We start from the raw sequence: 19,552 nt of genomic DNA, 5'->3' as shown, positions 1-19,552 counted from the left end.
CCAAAAGGAAATGTGATCACAGTTCTGATGGCCGTGTTACCACGGTAAGAAAGAAGAGGGGAACAGATGCTAAGGGCTCCTCTCCCAGCAAAGCCTTTGCAGGAAGAGGGCTATGTGCCAAGAAGTTGGGAGCAAGGGGGCCCCATGGGCCTCCCGACCTCATTCTAGACACCTCCTCCAGGAAGCCTCCAAGCTGACCCCCCGCCTGCCTACCACAGGGCACCAGGGTCATGCTGAGTCAGAGCCAGGCCCAGGAAAGGAGAAGTGGTATCAGGAAGGCACGGATGTGGGAAAATCCCAGGGGAAGGGGCAGTGCCCACAGAATGACCCTAACCCAGCCAGAGTCCTGGCCACTCAGTGCCTACACCCCTTAGAGCAGCCCCAGCTCCAGTCTGCAGCTAAGGTCCAGCTGGGACGTTCCCCACTGATCTCTGACCCCACAAGACCAGAAGATCAACCCCAAACCTGAGCAGGGACTCAGTGGTCCCTCCTATGAGCCTTCGCTTACACCACTTCCTCTTGCCTGCATCTCCCTGCCCTCTCCTTACATCTCAGTCCATGGAAAGCCTATCTGTACCTCAAAATACGGCTCAATGGGCCTCTTCTAGGTAGCCTCCAAGATGCCCACACAGAGCTGCTCACCCCCTGCCCCTCATTCCTGGCTCCTCTGCTCCTTCAGCCCCTTTCTCCTCTATCCAAGTGACATATGGATCTGGGCACTCCTGGGCAGGGCCCACTCCAGCCTGGGCCCTCAGCCTAAGAAGGTTTGTTTTATTGGTTTAGGGCAAATACACACAGCCAACCTTGTATCTGCGGGTTGAGGGATATATGAGGGTCCCGAGCCAGAATGGGTACGAGTAGAGTGACCATATAATTAATCATATAAACCAGAACATTTCTGAGAGTTAAAAGAGGCCCTATTAATAACTATGTCAGGGCAACAGGTGTAAGCAGGCCTGTCCTGGACGAAATGATATTTGTGGTCACTGTAGGTAAGAGACAGAGCTTTGCAGCCAGGTGGGTCTGGGCTTGCATCCCAGCGAGACCTCACATCAGTTTGTGTCCTTACAAAGCAGGTCACTTTACCTCTGAGCCTCAGGTTCCTCTCTGGTCTGCTTCCAGGTTCACTGATAATTCAGTAAGGAGAGCCAACTGCCACACGTCACCAGCACAACTTTCTCACCCTGCCTGTGGCGGAAGGAGGCTAAGGCCCCACAGGATGGGCCAGTAACCTGTCCCATAGCCCTCTCCTCCAGGGTGGCCCCTGGCTCTCCCTTCACTCCTTTCTATTTATGTCAGTCACCATAAGGGCAGATGGGCAGGGCTGCAGAGTGGGGCAGCCTGAATATCTCAGGCTGGCCTTGAACTGATCCACTCTTACATTCCAGCCAACCTTGACTGAGCTGCATTCCATAAATGCATACTTCCAGGCTTTTGCATACGTTGTTCCTTCCACCAGGAACGCAATTCCATCTGGCCATCTCCTACTCCTCCTTCCAAAGGTGCAAATCATACATCTTTCCCTTCCACTTTGCGCCTCCCTTCATGCCCCAGGGGCCTCCTGAGGCTTCTCCAGTCCCCACACTTCTGAGCACTCAGTATAGTTGTATCTGTCAATGTTTGCTTCACTGAACTGACCTCAGGGGACCAAGGACCCAGGCCTATACCCTGTCCTGGAATCAGGACTTTCCCCCTACAGGGTCACAGAGGCCTTGGAGGGACCCAGCCCAAACCCACCTCCTGGATTTTCACCAGCAGGGCCAAGAGGTGGGATCAGACTCTGATTTGGACACATCTGCCTCCTCTTCTGCCCTCCTCTTCCCACAGGGGCAATCTTTCCCAACTGCCTACTTCCTCGTTCTACTTGGGGCCCAGGCCTCAGCCCTATGTTTCTTTCTTCCTCCGTGGCTGCCCTCGTCCTTCCTTCTCCATCATGAGGCCCAAGGGTCAGCCCCTCTAGCGCTTTCCGGGCTCTGTCCTATTTATTTCTGTCCAAGCCACGGCAGAGAAAGCCCTTCTTGGGGTCTCACTTGCTTAGATGTGACGTCTGCGGTATGCCTCTCAGCTTTTGCATATGCTGTGAGTCCCCTCAGGCCAATCCCTCGTCATGCCAACACAGAGGGGGCTTCCTTGACTGTGTTCGGAATGAATGAATGACCATCGCCCCACTCACATACTGATTACTGGAGGTCAGCAGCTCTCCATCCCTCCATAGAGCAGTGCCCGACTGACCTGGCATCCACCCTCAAAACCAAGGTTTCACCCAGCTCTTTGTACTTCACCCTGGAACAATATAGCTACCACTTGCTAAGTACCCGCTATGTGCCAGACATCCTGCTGGGAGTCTTTTTTTTGTTTAATCCCCAGATGACCCGGATCATCGACTCCCCTGTGCTCAGGACACGCCTCCTTCACCAGGAAGTCCACCCAAACTGCTCCCTCCTCTAAGCTCACACAGTTGGGAGTCTTGCTGTCATGGGCAGGAAAGGGCTGAGGCCCAGGTCTCCCATGGCAGCTCTTCCTGCTTCCCAGGCCTGACCCTGTGCTGGCTTGTGAAGGCAGCGGGGGGAGGAAGTTCACCCTTCAGGTGGCTCACAACTGTACTAGCCCCTCTCCCCCATCCCAGGGCTGGCCTCTGGAGGAGAAGGTGCAGGTGCCTGCTGGGCCCTATGGAAAGATGAGCCAAGGGTGCAGGGCAGGGCCAGGTACACAGACAGGGCCTGGTTAGAGGAATCTCTATGTCCCCAGTGGCCCAAGCACAGGGTTATTGAGCTCACTGGGGATCACAGCAATTGGGGGGAGCCCCGCAATGACACAGGCACCCCCACCACACCACCAGCCCTGGAAGGAGGGATAGGAAGTCGCCAGCTAAGTGCCAGCCCTTGGCAGGCCTTCCTATCACCTGGACTTGGGGGAGGGCAAGGGGGCTCTGGTAGGAGCTGCCCAGAGCCACAGCACCCTTGAATTTGACCCTGAGAGAAGTCACCTAAGCCTCTGGAGGCAATCCTCAGTGGGGCGCAGGGAGTCAGAACCGAGATCAGCACCAGATCCTTCTTGGGGCAGAGACCCCACAGAGGAGGAGTCTGTGCAGCCCAGAAAACAGGCCCCGGGGGGCTCCCAGCGGACTGCGGAGAGAGGTTTATGGGGAGATGGAGACCTGGAAAGCCCAGGGCAGAGAGGGGGAAGAGAGAGGGGAGAAAAGGAAAGGGCAGGAGAAAAACAGAAAATGTAGAGAAAGTGAAAGAAGTCAGAAAATTCTGAGAGTAAAAAAGGGAGGGGGAGGAGACCAGCACAGAAAACCCAGCCTGCGGAGAGGTGGCAGACAGACAGGGATTCCTGCCCTCCCAGGCCCGCCAGAGGAACCTCCCCACCTTCCCCTGGCCGACAGCCCAGCCCAAGGCGGCCCCTCGCTCACCCTCTGACGCCCTCTGGGTCCGGGGCCCGAGGACTCCTGTGGCTCTGGTCAGCCGGGCCCAGCGTGTGCCGTTCCCTGCCTGTGCAGCCTGTGTCCGACCTGGGCTGGTCTCACAGACAGCCTGGCCCCACTCCCTGGGTATGCCTGAGGCCGCGTCTGGGTCCAGGCATGGCTCTGTGCACCCGTGATTTGGGTCTGAGTGTCTGTGATCACTTGTCTGAGTGTGTGTTCCTGTGTGTAACTGTGGGTCTGTCCGCGAGAGTGAGTGAGTGTGTGTACGTGTACGTGTGTGTCTGTGTCTGAATTCAGCTCTGGTCTCCTCTAGCTTCCTGCTCTCCGCCTCCCCCCGCCCCCCTGCAGCCCTGGCCAACACACACACTTCCTGAAAACACGGACTGAGACAGAGAGAAAAGTCACCCAGAATCCTCTGGGACAGACACTTCCTCTCCGCCCCCAGGCTGCCCCCCCACCCAGCTGGAGTGAGTGGACAAGCCACCCCAGTGCCATCTAGCAGGACCTTACAGAGTGGACACCCAGAAGGCCCTGGCCTTGGCTGGCCCCTCCCCACGCCCACAAAGAGGCCCAGAGAAGCTGGGAAAGAGGCTCTCTGAAGGGAGCAAGTTCTGCCCTGGCAACAAGTGATCAGCCTTCAGGAAGACCAGGGATTGGCTGGGCTGCAGGGTGGTCAAGAGCACAGGTGGGAGGCCTTGCAGTGTGACTCTAGCTGGTAGCTGTCCTGTCTGGACAAATACTCCCTCTTCCCAAGGTATCTCCAGACATCCAGGTATCAGAGGAAGAACAGAGGCCCAGAGCAGCCTAGGAGGGGCTCTGCCGGGTGACCCTGGAACCCTGGATCAGCAATGACCTCTCTGCCACGCTCAGGGAAGCAGGCTCAGAGCGTTCACATCTATGATACTTAGAGCTGAGTAGACAGTCCCAGGCCAGGAGGCAGGGTTTGAACATGAGCTTCCCCTGCGCTGAGCTGTGTGACTTTGAAGAAGTTTCTCAGGCTCTCTGGACTTGTCAGCTAGTTCCCTATGACAGGCTTAAGTGATGGTGGGTGTGCAGACCCTTTGAGGGTGCAATGTGGTCCTCCCAGGCCAGGCAGAATAATGAACCTGGTTCTGAGAGTCCTGACCCAGCTGGGGCAGAGGGGAGAGGACCCCATCCCTGCTCCTTTTCTGCCTGCCTCCCTTGAAGTCTCTCCCTTTCTAAGAGGCCTGGGGTGACGGAGATTGGGTAGTGGGAAGAGATTTGGGGTGTCCTGTAACCCTACTGTCCAGGGTCCACTAGGGGTTGAGTCAGCATGGGCAGCACATGTGCTCAGCGCCTGGCAGTACAAAAGCTCATGCAGGCCTCATCTATTTACTAACACAGCAAACACTAGCTGAGTGCCTATTAGGCACCTGGCACTGTTTCAGATGTTGGGGATTCAGTAGTAGATGAAACTGACGAGCATCTGAGCACTAATGGAGCTGACATTCTAGGGGGCTCAGCCTCTTGGCAGCATGTGCAAACACAGCACAAGCACACACTGGCTCACACCTGACAGTACACAAATAACACACATGCCAATTCACCACCCACATCACACGCACTCACAAATACACTCACGCTGTTTGAGTCCCCACAATACCAGTAAGCATGGGCATGTGTATGTGTGCACACAGGCCTTGATAAATTTGCACACACTACAGCAAGTCACCACTGAAACTGTATAAATCCCCACCTGCATGCATACGTTAGGATCATACATCGCCTCCCTTAGAACATGTGTGGATGCAAAAATACACAGACACGCTACTACCCTGACAGACACACGCCTATGGGTGCACACTCACAAACCGGCCAGGCATGCCCTCATGTGGAGTCACTAAATCCCAAATTCTGCTGGGGAGCCCAGTGATGGACTGGAGCCAGGCAAAAATGCTCCCTCAGTCACCACCTGATCTGGTGTAAGAGGCCCTACGATTGAGAGGGTGAGACCCTCATCACTAGAGGGTGCAGGCAAGGACAGGAAGGCCACATCAGGAAGCGGGGACTCCTGCAAGGGGGGCAGGAGCAGGCCAGGCTGAGCAGTCTTCCACTGCGCACCACGGAGCCTGGAGTCATAGAAAGGGGCTATGAGGGGACAGGGTAGCCAGTCAGGCTCCATCCTCGCCCCAAACCTGCCCAGCTTTCGCCTGTTACACATATGTGAGGCTCTGTCCGCCCTTAGTTTTTCTCCCTCCGGGCTTTAAAGACTTTGTACACCTTGCGAGCCCAGGATGCTAAGACTGCAGATGCCCACAATTCCAAATATCAAAGACCCCAGGACACAGGAAGCCAGGCTTGGCAGCTCACCTGCCACTCTGCCCTAAGGAACAGCCCCAAATTGCAAGGAATAATTGCCTACAAATTCTGTGAGCATGGAATGAATTTTGGGTCCTCTAGCTACAAAGGGCCGGACTCCTGACCATGGGAGTCTGGCCTCTCCCAGACGTTGGCTAAGTTCAGACTGAGGATCTGAGAGTGGGGCCTGGTACCCTGGGGTGAAGATAGGACCCTTGCTCTACCCAGAAAGTCTCCTGAATTCAGATGTTAGTACCAGGAGGGCCATGGAGGGCCAAGGAGGACACCTGATGGGGAAACAGGCCCAGAGGGGCAGCTCCTAATCAGAGTCATGGAGCCAGCTGGACCTGCTCAGGTATTCTGCCTTCTAGGCAGGAACCCAGGCCTCCACTCCTCGACTGGGGTTTTTGCCTCCTTAGCCTTTGTGAACTTCCTATGGACAGGGCCCTGCCTCCTGCCCTTGTTCACCCACTCCCAACCCCCAGAGACAAGCAAATAGACAGACAGACACACAGACACACACTCCATCCTAATGATGGAGTTAAAGGAAATAGAAATTACTCCTACATGCAGGAAGTGGCCACTAGAGGGTGCAGTGGCACCAGGAAACTCCAGTCCGGGCTATAAGCCAGGCTCCCGGGGGACCCCAGTGCTGCTCCCAGTTGTGTGAACCCGGGAAAGGCACAATAAACTCTGTGTGCTTTCACCAATCAAACCTCAAAACACCACAGCTCTGGCTTGGCTTTGAAGGCCCCTTTACTTTAAGCCCCTCTCTGGGTGAAGAAAACCTCCCAGATCCTCCCCACGGCGGCTCCCCTAGCATATACTTGGCATGGATCCAGCCAGTGGCCCCCTCCCTTCTCTGAGTCTTAGTTTCTCTGCTTGAAAACAGGACACAAATGCCCCGGAGCACTTGAGCAGGGATCAAACGAGAGCATGTGAGCAAGCACCCAGCACAGTGCCCAACAGTAACAGGGACCAGGACACCTCTCTCTGCACAGTTCTTCCTTCTCTAAGAAGCCTTCCCAGATCAGGCTGACTTGTCCAAGTGCTGCAATAAAGCTCCATGACACCCCACATATCCAGCCACACCTGGGGATGCTCCTCCAAGCTGGGCACCCCAGCAAATGGCAGGAAGGGAGGGCATATGTAAAGGAGGTTAAATGGCATGTCCACAGAATTAGGAGGAAACTCAAGAAAACAAGGAGTACAAGGAGCTAGGAGGGGAGAAAACAGTTCTGGGGAGGAGGGAGGGTGAGTAGGATGTGGCCTGAGAAGTGTCTCCAGGATCGGGTGACATTTGGCAGGAGCAGTGTGAAAGGGGAAGACGGGAGCACCAGCGCCAGGCCCAGGGCAGTTGCTGCATCCCCCAGAACGAGTTCTTCATTCTAGACTTCCCATTTCCTCCACATGCTACCTCCTGACTTGAGAAATGCACTCTGCTCTCCCAGTATCTCACCAGGCCCCAAACTGAACTCCAGACTTCCTCCCAAACTCCCTCCTGTGGCCAGGGCCCAGATCAGGGACTGCACCACCATCTACCCAAGATGGGAACCTGGATGCCATGAGCCTCCTCTCTCCCTCTCTGCTCATGCCCAGGCCGTCCCCAAGTCCCATCCATTCTAGGGCTGACCTCTCACTCCAATCTGCCTACTTCTCTCCAGTCTCACTAGCACAGCCTGAGCGGGGGCCTCCCACCTGGCCCTGCGCCCTCTCACTGGTCTCCCAGCCTCCTCCCCCATCAACCTTACCAGCAGCCGGGGTCATCCTTTCCGTACTCAGTTTTCATCCGATCGCTCTGCTTAAAAACTCCCTGGGATCCCCGCCTGGCCTTCACAGCATGTCCCACCAGCGCCATCCACGAGCCCACCCTCACTCACACAACAGTTCAGCCACACTGTCTGCTCAGAGCACCTGAGGACGGTGCTTCCCACCTCTGAGCTTTGCACATGCTGTTCCCTCCACCAAGGTGCCTTTCTTACCCTAGTGGCAAAGGCCACAGACTCCCCCTCAACCCTCTAGATCCTCTGCTCATGTTCCTCCATTCTGGACGGCATCCACTCACCTCACCAGCAGGCGGGGGGGCCCAGTGCGAGGGGGCACGGGCGGAACGCTGAGCTCTGTCAAATGCCGCTTGGCAGGCAGCGGGGGCAGCACAGGGTCTGGGGCAGACGTGGATGGGGTGGAGAAGCAGATGGGTGGAAGGCAGCTCCTCCGTGGTGGGATGGGTGGGGCAGTGGGTAGCCCCTCGTCCTCTCCAGCCGTGGGCAGTGGCTCCGGTGGAGTGGTGGGCACAGGCAGTGAGCGGAAGACATGACGCTTCATGGGCACGGGCCGTGGGGTTAGGCGGGGTGCAGGGGCTGGGGGCGTGTGGGCTCGGAGCAGGCCAGCCAGGATGCGGCGGCGGTGGCCGGGGAGCAGCATGCCCATGTCCACCAGGCGGGCATCGCTGAGGCCTTGGCACTCTGTGGCCCACACCAGTCCGTGCTGCTCAAAGAGCCTGGTGTACTGCTCCAGGTGCAGTGCCCGCAGCCACTCGGCCACCGATAGGGCCCCATCCCCGGCCTCTGCCATGGTTCCTGTCAGCAGAAGCCAGCCAGCAGGACTCTGTCCAGACCTGGAAGAGATACATGGGCACAGGTCAGAGGCATGGTTGCCCAGGTATAGGTCCCCAGTCAACAATTTTCTGTGGCTTTCCCATGCCATGGGGTAAGCTCGGTGTTTAAGCCCTCTCCCCTGTGTCCCATGCGCCAGGCAAGGCCAGGTACTGCCTGGTCTCTGAACACGCAGGCTTCTCCCACTGCCTGAAACCTGACACCCCACCCCTGTGGCCTCCTAGCATCCAGCTCCTCTAGGAAGCCCTCCAGGACCTTCAGAGTTGGTACTACCCTAACCCCCATCCACAGCCTTGTCCACTGCTGTGGCTATGTCTGCACACACATTCCCTCCCGCCCGCTGCAAGACCCAGGCAAGGACCCAATTCCTTCTGAGGTGCCAGTTTCCAGCTGAGGGCCAGGTCCAGGGGTTAGCAAGTATAGGTGGGATTGAGGGATACCACTGCTGGTGCCCCTGCAGGCCCAGTCTGTGGGTTGAGCCTTACCCCCACCTCCATGCCCCTGGAGGAAGCAGAATACTCCAGGAGATGAGGCAACCCAGCATCACACAGCCTCTGGGGTCCTGGTCCTATGAGTGAGCAAACCCTCCCACCCCCGAGGAGGGGCAGGGGGGAATGTATAGGAAAGGCCATTCATTCATTTGTTCTTTCAAAATAGCCTTGCACTAGGCAATGGGGACTAAGGTCCCCTACCAATACTCAAGAACTCCTGACCTGGCAAGAGTCAAGGAACAGATGATGCAAGGCAGTGATTAACAGATCAAAAGAAAAAAGTTATCTGTTCATCTCCACAGATACTAAAGAGGCATATGATAAAACCCAATATCCAGCATACTTAAACAAAAATTGCAGTATCAGTAAAATAGAAATGGATCAACACTTCCTTAAAATAAAAACCAGCACTTTGCTTAATGGAAAAACAGTGGAAAAACTTCCATCATCATAAAAGTCTAGACAACAAAAAAATACCATTGGTATAAAAATTGGGAAAGAAGAGTTAATCTATTACTTAACAACAATATGAGTTTTGAGTTGGAAAACCTGAGAAGCTCAGCTGAGAAACTATTACAAACAATAAAAGAATTTAGTAAGATAGCTGGGTTCAAAATTAATATAATAGAATCGATATTTATAAGCAATAACCAGGTAGAAACCAGGATGAAAGACCTCATTTATAATAGCATCACAAAATAAAAACCACCAAGAATAAACTTAATAAGAAATGTGCAGGATCGGGCTTCCCTGGTGGTGCAGTGGTTAAGAATCCGCCTGTCAATGCAGGGGATGTGGGTTCGAGCCCTGGTCTGGGAAGATCCCACATGCCGCAGAGCAACTAGGCCCGTGCGCCACAACTACTGAGCCTGCGCTCTAGAGCCCGTGAGCCACAACTGCTGAGCCCATGTGCCACAACTACTGAAGCCCGTGCGTCTAGAGCCCGTGCTCCACAAGAAAAGCAAGAGAAGCTCTGCGACGAGAAGCCTGCGCACCACAACAAAGAGTAGCCCCCACTCACGGCAACTAGAGAAAGCCCCCACACAGCAACGAAGACCCAATGCAGCCAAAAATAAATAAAAAAATAAAATTAAAAGGATTTATAGTGAGAAAAATGTGGAATGTTATTAAGGGGCAAAAAGAAGAGCTGGACAGATAGAAAGACATAATATTCTCCTGGATAGAGAACATCATAAAGATATTAATTCTCAGTTAATTTATAAATATGCACTATCCTGCTAAGCACACACAAAGAATTGGGGGGGGGCGGTGGCTAGACAAGTTTATTTGAAAGTTCATGTGGAAAAACAAACAAGCAGGAAGAGCCAGGAAAATTCTGGAAGTGAGGGAGTGGGGCAAAGGAAGGGTAAAGAGCGAGAATCAGCCTCACCACATATTAAAACATAAAACCGTGGCAATTAAAACAGTACAGGTTACCAGCACTTGAACAGACAGATCAATTAAACAGAACAGAAAGTTCAAAAATAGACCCAAATAAATCTAACGATTTAGTATACAACAAAAGTAACATCTCAAACTAGTGGGGAAGAGATGGATTATTAAATTGTCAGGACAGCTGTGGAGCAAGCTACAAAGCTGGACCTCTACACCTTACAACAGGATAAATTACAGACAAATCAAAGATTTCATTATAATAAATAAAACCATGAAAGAACTTAAAAAACCCTTGTCTCAGAGAGGCAAAAGCCTTCTGGAAATGATACAAATCCAGAAGGATAAAGAAAAGAGTGAAATATACAACTATATATATCAACTATATACAAATCAAACATTCCTGCATGATTAAAAAAAAAAAAAGGCATAAGCAAGGCCAAAAGATAAATGACAAACTAGGGGCTGTCACTCATACCCCAAACATAGATTAATTTTCCTAAAAAGTGAAAAGTACCTAGAAATAAGACACAGACCAGTAACCTAACAGAAAAATAGGCAAAGAATATGAACAGAGAAATTCACAGAAAGAAAAGTATAAATGGTTCTTAAACACAGGAAAAGGAACTTAACCTCCCCACACTAAGTGGTGACAGGGTGAGGCATTCCCCTCCGTGGCCGGGCCAGTGCCTCTGGGAAGGGCAATGCCACCATAGATTTGAAACCCCGATGCTTCTGTGCCCTTTGATCCAGCCACCCATGGGCACTTACCCTGCAGTCTTCCTGATGCATGTCCAAAGTGACGTGCATAGGTTATTGGTTACAGCATTGTGTATAACAACAAAAGGTTGGAAGTAACCAAAATACCCATAAATCGGGGAATGGTTAACTAAATTATAGTGTAGTCATTCGGGAGAATACTGAGCCATAGAAAATGAGGAAACGTTTTACGTATTAGTGTGAGATGACCTCCAAGATGTGTTGCTAAATGACTAAAGAAAAATGAGGAAACTCTGTAAAAAAAGGAGGAAACTCCTTACATGTTGATGAGGGATGACCTCCAGTATGTATTAAGTGACCAAAGAAAGGTTCAAAACAGTATAGAGAACATTCTGCCTTTCACATGGGAAAAAAAAAAGGGAGTGGGGGAGAGGATAGATCAGTATGTGTCTACCACTAAATGCATAAGATATCTCTGAAAAGATACATAGGAGACAGGTGACGCTGGTTGCCTGTAAGGAGGAAAACTGAGGGTTGAGGGCGACAGGAGCAAGCAGAAGCAGAGCCAGACTTCACAGGGCCTGAAGTTTACCCAATTTGGATGCCCTCTTTCAGAAAAAGAATACAAGAGTATCTTATCATGTTCCAATATATACAAATATCAAATCATTATGTTGTACACCTGAAACTAATATAATGTTATTTGTGAATTACATCTCAATTAAAAAAAAATTTTTTTAATTAAAAAAAAAAAAGAACATCTTACTTTTGTTAAGAATTTACAAAAACACATGACCACATGCACACACTGCCCAGGCCCTCCCTGGGCCCCATCAGCTTCCCTGGAAACCCACCTTCAGGTGGAGGGAAACTTTTCACTCTACATCTTTTTTCTATCATCCAAATATTGAACTATGTGCATGTTTCTAAAAGCCTCCTGAGGGACTTCCCTGGTGGTCCAATGGTTAAGAATCCGTCTTTCAATGCAGGGGACGTGGGTTCGATCCCTGGTCAGGGAACTAAAATCCCACATGCCACGGGGCAACTCTAGAGCCCGCGTACCACAACTAGAGAGCCCACGTGCTGCAACTACTGAGCCCATGCGTAAAACTAGAGAGAAGCCCGCACGACGCAACAAAAAGCCTGTGTGCCGCAACTAAGACCCGCCACAGCCAAATAAATAGATATATTATTTAAAAAATAAAAAATAAAAGGCTCCTGAGGGTCCCAAAGGAAGACACGAATGAACAGAAATACATTTGATGTTCTTAAGTAAGCTGGCTCTCAACATTATAATGACATCAGTTCTTCCAGGGTTAAGCTAAAGCTAACACAATCCCAACTAAAATTACCCACAGGCAGATTCTAAAGTTCATATTCAATGATATAAAGATTTATTGTTGGGTGGGAAAGCAAGGTGCAGAACACTGTTTTATTATGTAAAAATCTGGGTTAAAGAAAAAGAAAACATATACATATACACATATGCACACATTATACACAGAATACTCCGATGGGTATACAAGAAACTGCCTTTGGGGAGGAGACCCGCAGCTGGCAGGACAAGAGAGGGAGGGTTACCTTTCACTGTATCCTCTGTATCTTTTTAATTTTACACCATTTTCCAACAAATTACAATTTAAAAGATAACACGATCATCTGGGAGTAAGAAAGAGACCATAACTCACCAGGCATGGAAGGAAATCAAGTAAGCAGGTACACACCCCACCTGACCCACTGGTCCCTCCCTGCCTGGCCCCATCCCTTCAAAGCCCGCTCGGGAGGCTCTTCACAAGGTCTCTGGCCTCACCCTCTCTCTGCCTCTCAATCTCAGTTTTCAAAATGGAAAACGGGACCTTAGGCCTCACCTTCATGAAGCCTCCTCCACCTCAATGTTGGGACTTAGCCTGCCACACTCAGCCCAGTGCCCCCCATCCCTCCCTGACTCACCACCAGCTGGGCTGCCCAGAATGCCAGGGTCCCCCGGAGGCGGCAGCTACTCTGAACGGCTCCTCATCTTGGCCTGAGGTGGAAGCTGCAAGGACAGGGGTGAATGAGAAAGCCTATGAGGCAAGGCCACATTGGGCAGCTGGATGCCAGGAGGAAGAAGAGGAAGGAGGAAGGGGGAGGGGGCGAGGGACGGGGAAAAGGAAAGAGATGTAAGAAAGTGAGAGACGGAGAAGAGGGTAGAGAAAGAGAAGGAAGAGAGGGAAGGGTTCAGGGAGCCTAATGGAAACCAGGCTATGGTTAAAGGGAGGAAGCCTTCCAGCGGGGGTGAGGAGGGGGTGAGGAGGCAGACCGACGACAGGCCTGCCCAGAGGTGGAGGCCACACCAGTGGGAGAGGGGAGTCAGGACACCCCGTTCTCTGGCCCTCCCCCAGGACCAGTGGCTGTAGCAGGGATGTCGGGCCTGGCCAGGAGGCTGGACTGCCCCCAGGGAAGACATGGGGAGGGGGTAGACGCAGCTGCATGACTGAGGCAGGGCCCCCACAATGCAGAGCCTGTCAGGAGGAACCTGGGGAGACCCAGGGAGACAGGGCCCTCTCCACTAAGCCTGAGAGCGGGGGTGGGGGGGTGGAGGGGTGAGGCAAGGGCGTGAGACCCCAGGGGCCCTGCTCCTAAATGTGTATGGGGACCAAAAGAAGGTGTTTCCAGGCAGGAGAAAGAAGTGGCTATCCCTGAGGGCAGGCCACCAACAAGCTCAGATGGCCGGGGCTCTGTTCGGGGGGGTGGGTCGAAGGGCCAGGTCTTGGGCAGAGCCACGTTTACTGCTACTAGGGCAGGGTCAACCACAAACTGCTGGTCTCTGCAGGATGACTTTAGGGGGTACGGGTGAACATGTAAAATTAACTAGTTAGGTATTTATCTTAAGTAGACTTCACAGTTATTTCTTAGGATGGGGCTAAAATAGGTATGGTTTAAAAGTGAATATTTCAAAAATAAATCTTAAGTAATTAGTACTTCATAAAGAGTTGGCAAAAAATGGCAGTGCTACTCAAATGATGATTTTTTTAAAAGAATTTAATAAGACAATGTAAATAGTCTTTTACTATGTGCCAGGCACCTAAAGCACTTTTTATTAACTTGTTTAAGTCTCATAGCAACCCTATGAGGTACATACCTCACAATTTAAGATGAAGAAACTGAGGCACAGAGAGGTTAAGTAATTTGCCCAAAGTCACACAGCTGAGAAGGGGCAATTTGAATATAGTCTATACCTGCTTTGCCCAATACAGTAACTAGTAGTAGACACATATAACTACTGAAACTCCAAAAGTGGCCACATAATGAAGTGTGCTCTATACAATACACACTGGATTCTGAAGTCTTAGTACAAAGAAATAAGAATGTAAAATATCTCAATAATTTTTTCTATTTATTACATAATGAAATTATAGTATTTTGGATATTTGGATAAAATATACTATTAAAATTAATTTCACCTGTTTCTTTTTAATGTGACTACTAGAAAATTTCAAATTGCACTTGTGGCTCGCATTACATTTCTACTGGACGGTGCAGCTCCAGACTCTTAACCAGTTTGCTCACTGCCTCTCGACAGTGACAACAAGCTCTAACTGAGCAGCTGCTACAGGTCAGGCAGTATTCTCAAGATTCAACATGGAATGATGGATGATGGCCCAACCAGGCTACTGGAATGATGAGGGCTGGGAAACAGGAAACCACCTCTGTCCCTGAGAAGGGCCCAGCCCCTTCTTGGGCCTCTCTCAAGTTCCTAATCCTACACTAAAGGCTTCAGGCCAAGGTCAGACTCGGGACTCCGCACTGACACCCCTCTAGGACAACCTCATTCAAGGCATTAGGAGCACAAGCCAGACCTCAGACGTGTACCCACCCTCCAGGAATCTCAGGCTGGAGGGTGTCAGATACCACCCAGCCGGCGAAAACAGCCCACACGGCCCTCACCAGGCGGGGATCAGGGAAGGCTTCCTGGAGGAGGCAGCTGCTTGAAAAAAGAAGTTTGGAGCAGTGCCCTGCTAAGCCATGCTAGAGCCTGAGACAAAGAAAAGAAATCAGCGATACTGAATCTCTTTATTTAAATTTTTGATATTTTGGTTATCTTGGATTTTTTTTCATTAATTTTGATTTTTAAAAAAATATTGTTTAGGGCTTCCCTGGTGGTGCAGTGGTTAAGAATCTGCCTGCCAAGGCAGGGGACACGGGTTCGAGCCTTGGTCCGGGAAGATCCCACATGCTGCGGAGCAACTAAGCCTGTGCACCACAACTACTGAGCCTGGGCTCTAGAGCCCACAAGCCACAACTACTGAGCTCACACGCCGCAGCTACTGAAGCCTGCGCACCTAGAGCCCGTGGTCCGCAACAAGAGAAGCCACCACAATGAGAACCCCGCGCACCGCAATGAAGAGCAGCTCCCGCTCGCCGCAACTATAAGAAAGCCTGTGCACAGTAAAAAAGACCCAGCGCAGCCAAAAAAAAAAAAAATTTTTTTTTAAATATTTCTTAAAATTATTATTTACCTTGATTACTGAGCTTTTTGGTCACCCCCTCCCTCATATTTTGCACTCATTTATTTTGTCTCACTTGCTCCACCCTAATCCTGGTCGAGTTTGGAGGTTTAAGCCCTTCGGCTGCTAAGACACATCACTGAATCTCCACCCACAAGGAAGCAGGGACCAGCAGAGGAGAGTGTCATCCTGTTGAGACAGCAATGGCCACAAGTTGGGGGGTTCCCCTCCCCCCCAACCCCAAGGGCCCAGCTCAGGCCTCACCATCACACCAGCCCACCCTGTCCCTGCTTCTACCCTGTCTCCCTCCAGCCCCTCTCCACTGGGCCAACCACCGTCCCACGCCTGCTCAAAGCCCCTTCCATGGTTCCTAGTGTCCTCAAGTCCAGCTCCTCCGACCATCCTTTGACTGGCTCCAGCCCTGCCGTTTAGAGATGAAGAAACAAACACCCACAGGGAGGAAGTGACTTGCCCAAGTTGTCAGGACATGCCCCAAGCCCCGGCCGGGCTCAGCTGGCCCACCACTCCCTCCATTTCACTTTTTGCACCAGGCACCAGCTTGACACGTGGAAGCCCCCAAAACTGTCTGTTGTCAATGAGTAAATGAACCACAGCCTCCCACCTTCAGGTGCTGATTCCAGGCTGCCTCCTCCAGAAAGTCCTCCCTGACCGCCCCTTTGGGCTCCTAAGCCTCAGAGGCTGAGTCATGCAGCTCATTGCTGCTCCTGCTCTGTTCCTGGTTGTCCCATTTGTGGGGGGTCCATCTCCACGCAACCCCCAACCTGGCCTGGGGTATCCTGAGAGCCTGTACCCCTTCTTGTCTCCCCTGCCCTCACAGTAGAGCCCAGGACCTGGCTGTGCTCACAAGGGCACTCCGTCCAGGGGTAAGTAAGGGTTGTCTGGAATCTCCCTAATCCTTGCCAACCAGTCCTTCTGCAGGTCTGGCCTGAGTCCCTCTTGCTGGAGCCAAAACTTTCATCCTTCTGTGCTTTAACTACCTTTCCAACACCCAAGGGCAGAGTTTAAATCTCATCGCCCCTTCTCTGTCCCAGCGCAGCATCTCTCTCGCACCATCCCTGCCCACTACTGACTAGGGACACCAGTACTGCCAGTCCAGCAGAAAGGCAGCCCTGAGCTTTAGCTAAGGACAAGCACACTCTCACTTCTTTGGTTTCCTAAATATCCACTGCATGCCCAGCCTCCGCCAGATTTCCACGTTCACCTGAATCATCCCCGGTACAGTCCCAAGGTCTGGGATTTTTATCCCATTTCATGGAGGCTGTGTGAAGTGGAAATTTGCCCAGGTCACTTGCTAGAGCCAACAGGGCCTTCAGAGGATGTGACTGTCTGTCTGGCAGAGGCAGTGAGGCTTCCGGAGGGCACTCCTGAGCTGGGCCTTGGAGCATAAGTAGGAGGTTGCACTTCTAGGCAAAGGGAACTGAGTGTGCAGGGCCCGGGGATGGAGAAAAGGAGCTGGCAGATCCAGAGATGGGGAGAGTTTAGTGGGGCAGGAACAGAAGATGTGAAAGGACAGTAGTGACACCCAGAGAGGTTTAGGGATCTGCCCTTGGTCGCCCATGTGGGTGTGAGCCTTCTCTGCATTCTTATTTGCATGAATGAGTCAGGCCTGGATCCGGTAGCCTTGATGGTCCTAACTCCTTCCCCACTCAGCTCTGGAGTCCCCTCAGCGAGGACCCTTCCCCAACTGCATCTTCAAAGCCCCCTCTCTGCACAGAGCTGTGCTCTGGATTCAAGGGAAGGCCCAACGGTGGGGGGAGCGGAAGGGGAGGAAGGCAGGCCTGGAGCTTCAGACCTGCGGCCTGTGCTCGTCCACCCCCCGACCCCCTCCGCCCCCTCACAGCACTCCACCCCATCCTAGGCAAGCTGGGCAGGGACCCCAGCGCCCAGACCTCAGGAAAGCCCTGAGAGCTCTCCACACAGGAACTAAGAGCACTACATATCCAGCTAGGCCTGGGTCTACTATGCACACCCCACCCATACCACAAATGCATACCTCACACAGCCTCCAGGTTCACACACCGCCCACCCCGCCGAGCAGCACACGCACAGCCTTCAGTCCCCATACTCACTACCAACAACCGGACTGCGTACAACTGCCCAGAGCCCCACGCTGCCCACGCCCCTTGATCCCAGTCCCCCCAGCCCAATCACCAGGTCATACCTGGGGGCAGGGCCACCCTCGTTTGCTGCCCTCCTGGCTGTTCTCAGGGCTCTGTTAACACAGGCAAGAGGACTTGGAGACACTTCCCTCAGATATGAGGAACTAGGTGGGGGCTGGGTGCCTGACCCAGAGGGCACAGAAGTGGCCCCCGCCCCTCCGCAGAAGCCAGCTCCCTCCAGCCCTGCCAGGCAAGGCAGCAGGTGCAGCCCTCAGGCAGGCAGCCGACTATAACCCCCGGACCGAGAAGCCTATTTTCTGTCTCTCAGGGACTGGTGGCCACGGCATATGGGTGCCAAGGAGGCACACTGGGGTCTCCTGCCCTAACCCCGGCCCCGGACCTCCGCCCCGTCACTTGCCCAGGCACCAGATTTCTGCCCCATCCCATCTGTGATGTGGCCTGACAGGAGTGGTGAGGGCTGACAAGGAACAGCCCTCAGGGCAGAGGACTGACTGAATCCAGGCCCCAGGGCTTGCCTCAGCCATCTGGTAGGGAACTGGGGGCCACTGGCTCCAGGCCAGAACCCCATCCCCCCAGGACGCCAGGCAAGACCAGGTTCCAGTCCTGGCTCCATCACTTCTTGCCTGAAGCCCTGGGCAAGTCATGTCACATTCTGAGCCTCAGTTTCCCCCTCCACAGAACAGAGCTGTCACCCAGATGACCGTGACACATGACCATGTGTGTACTAGAGGCCACACTCATTCGGCATCTGCTCACTCCTCTGCTGCTAAGACAGACACTTCCTGTTCCGAGCCCCAAGGCCTTGGCCGGGCCCGTCCAGAGGGGCCCTTGGTGCTGGCCCTGTAGCCAGGCTCTAGTCTGGATGCCTTCAGCACCCTGGAATTCTCAGTTCCCCAGATACCAGTGACCCCCACACCCTGCCTCCAGCCACATCCCCCAGCAAGGCTCCAGGCTGGATACACCATGGCCTCCTGGACCTCTTCCTGGGGGGCCCCAGGCACTGCACATGCCCCGCCCCACAGTGGACTTACCCACTCCCCTCTCCTGGGGAAAGCAGGGCTGCCTCCAACCTAGGTGGGACCATTCAGCAAATTAGAAAAAAATGCTTCTTGCTTCAGGAGCCCCATAGCAGGGCATGCAGCTCAGCAAAGAGGACAGGCTGAGTTTCAGTCCTCCTCTCCCGGCTCTCCCTGCCCCCAGCCAGGTACCCTTGGGCAGTGCGCAACACGCACATCTGCACCCAGTGGAGTAGGTGAGAGGTAGGATATTGTAACAACCTCCTTAGGGCAGCCCCCTCAGCATCGCCCTAATAAAATGTACAACTAGTTTTTATTAATGATCAATAGACATTTAAGACTAAAGGACAGTAGACAGCCCTGACCTAAATTTCAGGCCTACCCCTAATTCCCACCCCAAATCTTGAAAGACTAATCACTTTCTACAACCTCCATGTCTGTACTGTTTAAAGTTTTTACAGTTGCATATCACTTTCATAATTAGAATGAAAAATGATAAAAGCATTTTAAGTCTATCAGAAATGAGTTTGTCCCAGTTTCTTCCCCAAAACCATCATTATAAAGTAGCTTTATGATTTTCAATATAACATGCACAGAATACCAAGAGAACTATCGTAAATGAAACTGATTTCCTGGGCCATCTGGACTGGAGGATGAGAAACTGAGCCCCAAAGCTCACCCCCTCCCTCACTGTCTTATCCTCCCGAAGGTCTAAGACACAGTTTATCAAATGACACCCCCTCCTCCCCACCAACCACAGATCCGGAGGCCAGACTGAAGCCCACAGACTTTCAAATGAGAAATGGACTGAGGGTCACTATGAACATGAGATGCCAGGGTCCCTGTGGTTTGTCCTCTAAACAGCATCTGACTCCACCCTAGCCCTGCCCCTCACCCACGTTCCCCCAAACCTCACCGGGGGCCCCCCTCATGCCCAAGCCCCT

General features: G+C 52.6%; 1 protein-coding gene across 4 annotated transcripts in view; it reads right to left on the bottom strand.

The window, feature by feature from the left end:
* The window catches only part of ARAP1 (ArfGAP with RhoGAP domain, ankyrin repeat and PH domain 1), a 62,908-nt gene that overhangs the window by 32,125 nt on the left and 11,231 nt on the right, over positions 1 to 19,552 (bottom strand). Inside the window, exons 2-3 of one of the 4 annotated variants that reach the window (XM_082411231.1) lie at positions 12,915 to 12,999; positions 7,812 to 8,363 (exon numbers count right to left, since the gene is read on the bottom strand). In XM_082411231.1, the coding sequence (XP_082267357.1) occupies positions 7,812 to 8,320 (509 nt within the window). In that variant the 5' untranslated portion in view covers positions 8,321 to 8,363; positions 12,915 to 12,999. Of the gene's footprint in view, positions 1 to 3,415; positions 3,786 to 7,811; positions 8,364 to 12,914; positions 13,000 to 19,552 lie in introns of those variants that run through there. The other 3 variants (XM_082411230.1, XM_082411232.1, XM_082411233.1) reach the window with 3 other exon arrangements.

The sequence above is a fragment of the Balaenoptera physalus genome (assembly GCF_965194825.1).
Source record: "Balaenoptera physalus genome assembly, chromosome: 10".
Classification (NCBI taxonomy): domain Eukaryota; kingdom Metazoa; phylum Chordata; class Mammalia; order Artiodactyla; family Balaenopteridae; genus Balaenoptera; species Balaenoptera physalus.
The sequence above is the reverse complement of the archived record's forward strand: the minus strand, read 5'-3'. Positions and strand labels throughout refer to the sequence as shown.